This window comes from Monodelphis domestica, chromosome 1 (assembly GCF_027887165.1).
Source record: "Monodelphis domestica isolate mMonDom1 chromosome 1, mMonDom1.pri, whole genome shotgun sequence".
Lineage (NCBI taxonomy): Eukaryota > Metazoa > Chordata > Mammalia > Didelphimorphia > Didelphidae > Monodelphis > Monodelphis domestica.
Window position 1 is genome coordinate 245206281 of NC_077227.1, and position 3950 is coordinate 245210230.

Genomic DNA, 3950 nt, shown 5'->3' on the forward strand with positions numbered 1-3950 from the left:
TTCTGGTTTCTGTTTGTCATCTGTTTTATGGACAAGTTCATCCCATTCACAGCTATGATTTATTAACTATGCAGTTCCTTCCATGCTTTCTTTTATCCTCTCTCTTTACCCTATATCCTTCCTCTAAAATCTGCTTTGGTTCTTATTGTTGCCTCTCTTAAATCTTCCCTCCCTTTTACCATTCATCCACCCCTTTCTTTTATCTCCTTCCCCTAAGATTTCTATACCCAATTGAGGATATATATATATATATATATATATATATATATATATATATATATATGTTCTTCAGTCTTTGAACCAATTCAAATAAGGGTGAAATTCAAGATCCCCTCTCTCCCTATAAAAGCTTTTATGTTAAAAAAAAATTGCCCCATTTTTCCTACTTTCCTCTGTCTCTCAATTCATCCTGCTTCCTCACTTTATTTCAACTCATCCAAACATAAGCTTACCTTTTCATCAGGAATATTTGAAAGTTCTCCATTTCACTAAATATCCATTTTTTCTACTTAAGGATTATACTCAATTTTATTAGGTTCATTATAGTTTGTCATAATCCTAGCTACTCTGCCTTCTAAAATATATTCTAAGCCCTTTACTCCTTTAATGTGGAAGGTGCTAAATCTTGATTATTTTCCCTTGATCTGGGAGCTCTGGAATTTTGACATCAAATTTTTGAGATCTCTTTGAAAAGGAGATGGGTGAGTTCTTTCCATTTCTATTTTATCCTCTGATTCTAAGAAACCACTGCCAGTTTCCATAATTTCTTGAAATGTGATGTTTGCACTTTTTTTGGTCAGTCTTCAGATTTTCTAATAATTTTAAAATTATGTCTGCTGAACTTATTTTCCACATCAACTGTTTTTCTGATAATTCACATTTTTCTATCTTTTTTCACTTTCTTGACTTCGTTTCTTAAATGTCTCAGCATCATTAATGTTCTCTTGCCTAATTTTAATTTTTAAGAAATTTTATCTCAATTAATTTTTGTTCCATTTGACCAATTTTCTTTTTGTGAAGTTCTTTTCATTAGTGAATTTTTGGGTCTCTTTTACCACTTGGTCAATCCTGTAAGGTATTGTTCTCTTTAGAATTGTGTGTGACTTACTAAGCTAATTAATTTTCATCATTTTCTTACATCAATCTTATTTCTTTTGCCATTTTTTATCCTACAGTTCTTTTCTTTAATGCTTCCAGAAATCCTTGTTGGGCTTTATGGCCAACTGAAATTTTTCTTTGAGGCTCGGCTTGTAGATGTTTTCACACTTATTTTCTTCTGAGTTCCGAGTTATGGGTTTTCTCTGCCACTGCAGTAGATTTTAAGTCAAATTCTTTTTTTATCTGTTCATTTTTCTCAGCCCATTTCTTGACTTTCAACTTTAAGTTAAAGTTGGGCTCTGATCAATCACCTGAGGGTGAAGAGGCATTGCCCCAAGCTTTTTGTGTGCTACTGTTTCCAGTTATTTATGGGAGTCTGCAAGTTTTTATTGCTTCCAAAGTGGTGTGATTCAGAAAGAGGTTTGGTCTGTACTCTGATCTTCATCCAGGAAGGCCCCTTGCTTCCCACTGCAGTCACAAGTGCTAGTGCTACTCCTTTGGGCCCAGGAATTGTGACCAAGACCCTTAATATCCTGCACTTATAAGAGCTAGTGTTCCTTTCTTCTATGGAACTGTGACCCTTTTCCCTTGTAACCATTCACAATCACTCCTCTCCATCCTGACACTGACTCATAACTGTATATGGGCCAAAAAGCTCCCAGTTCTGTGCCCAATATTACTTCAAGGTCTCCTGAAAACAAACCAGTTGTCCAATTCCATTACCATCTACAGATTGGGAGATCCCAAAGCTGTAACTGTTTTAGCCATCTCCAAGGTCTACTGCTGGTGTTGTTGGCTGCATCACTTGACATCACTTTAACCTGGCTCCCATCCCAGTGTCACACAGAGTTCATACTAACCCTCTTAAGTTGCCCCGGGAAGGATAAATGTCTCATCCATTTCTTTTGATGAGTATTCACCTCTTCAGAAGGTTAGAAGTAGTTCCCACAGACAATGCCCCCTGGGCAGTGCTGGGCAATTTGGAAGCTATGATTGGCCCTTGTGATAAGGGGAAGGGACAAGAAGCCAATATAAAAGGCCCTGAATTTCTGGGGCTAGAGAAGTCAACTCCAAGAAGGAAGATGGCTTCAAGAAAGAGTTGACCTTCAAGAAGGAAGTCAGTTCAAGAAGAAGATTGGCTGAAGAAAGAAAGTAGGCTTCAGGAATCAGATTCCGCTCAAGTCATTGTTTTGATCTTATTATTGGCGGGAACTTGGGTCAGTGGATCGCTGGTTTTCCATTCCTGTTTTCTTTGCATGTTTTAGTTCCAGTTCTGCCAGTTCCACTAAATTTTTTCTGAATGCTGCAACTCTTCTTGTCTTAAAGTCAATAAGTTCTTGTTTTGCAGATTCTGATATCTTTTCAAATTTCTGACAACACACTTGCTGAGAGGTTTCAGCCTGTAGAACATCTTTATTTTTCGCTCTTGCTTTATCCAATGCCTTATTAGCATTTTCATAATCTACTAGTGACCTAGATCTTCTGTACAAGAGGTCCTTAGCAGCTTGAGATTCTCTTAAGTAGTATTTTAAAAGGTCAGAAAGTTTGAGGTCCTCATCAGCAGATACTCGTGCTTCTATCTTCCGTGTCTTATCAAATAATTCTGAAACCTTAAGAAAAAATTTGCATATCTCTGTAGAATCCTGTGTTCCTAATGCATAAAGTGAAGATCCAATTCTATTGTAATCATCTGCAGCACTTTTATGGGACCTTGTCATTCTATCCGATTTAGCAGATGCATCTTTAACGCGATTGTGATATTCTAAAAGGAATGTCCGTTCATGTTCAAAGAAATCATCTACATCCTTTACCCCTGAAACAATGACACCATCTGCTGATTTAACCATATTTTTAAAGAAATCTTCAAGTTTCTCTTTCTTATTTTTTCCACGTACACTCAAATCTTGATTATATTCCAAGAAGACATGAAAATTTAAATCTTTTCTCAAAATAGGATGTGCTGCAACACGACACAAGAAGACTTCATGCATTGCAACTGTCTTCTTGAATATTGCCAAATACTCACAGGAAACCAGCAGGATCAATGTTGGGAGAAGTTTGATCTCTGTGAGGGTAGTCATTCAGTGAAGACAAAAAAGAAGGATGCAGAGGATGGAGGTGGCAGTAGAAGAAACCCAAGGTTTCTGTGTTATCCAACCCGCTTCTAGTTCTTGTTTCATCTTTGTGAATTCTTCTTTAGTCATTGACCCTTCTCCTTCACCAAGTTTCTGTAGTTTTTCTCTTGAAGCATCGAAATCAGGTCTTGGTGGTGCTGGTGGGATCTGGAATGGTGTCATTCAGGAATGGGTAGCTACTCAGTTTTAAGTTGTTTCATTTCATAAAGAATGTAACCTGCATAATCTTCATTTTCAACAAAGGAATCATGAAGCCATATAAACTCCTCATGTTGTCGAACAACAGAAAATTCATTTTGTTTAAAATTTGGTAATGAACTCTTTGTATGAACAGTGAATTTCACTTTATCCCTCTCACTAAGAGCATCAGAAATATCCACTTGCAGGGCAGCATCACTTTGAAGATCTACATTTATTGCTCTAAGCAGAAGGACTAGCTTCCTGGGCTGGGCGAGAACTCCGGGCTCCAGGGGACCTCAGCGTGAACAGAGAACGCTTTCCCCGCCTGCTGTGCCCGCAGTCCCCGCCGTCCCCAAAGCCCCAGTCGCGCGGCTGGACACTCCAAGAAGAACTAGATGTGTGAATTTCTTTTGCATTATTTCCCACCTTTCTTCCCAGAAGGCTTCCATCTTTTTTATCCATTCCTATTCAAATTCTTCATGGGTTTGTGTAGAGTTTCCATTTCCTTTGGAAGGTTTCGGAGCATTTACTTGTGTT

General features: G+C 37.9%; 1 protein-coding gene across 1 annotated transcript; it reads right to left on the minus strand.

Annotated features, from left to right (window-relative positions):
• Positions 1-300: 300 nt before the first annotated feature.
• Positions 301-3724, minus strand: LOC130456306 (sorting nexin-6-like). The gene has a single exon (XM_056810600.1). The coding sequence runs from the start codon at positions 3177-3179 to the stop codon at positions 2298-2300; it is 882 nt and encodes a 293-aa protein (XP_056666578.1). The 5' UTR covers positions 3180-3724; the 3' UTR covers positions 301-2297.
• Between the last annotated feature and the right edge of the window lie 226 nt (positions 3725-3950).

What these genes read in the sequence shown, in the direction of transcription:
- LOC130456306 (XM_056810600.1), bottom strand. Translation starts at nt 3,179, where the DNA reads ATGACTACCCTCACAGAGATCAAACTTCTCCCAACATTGATCCTGCTG.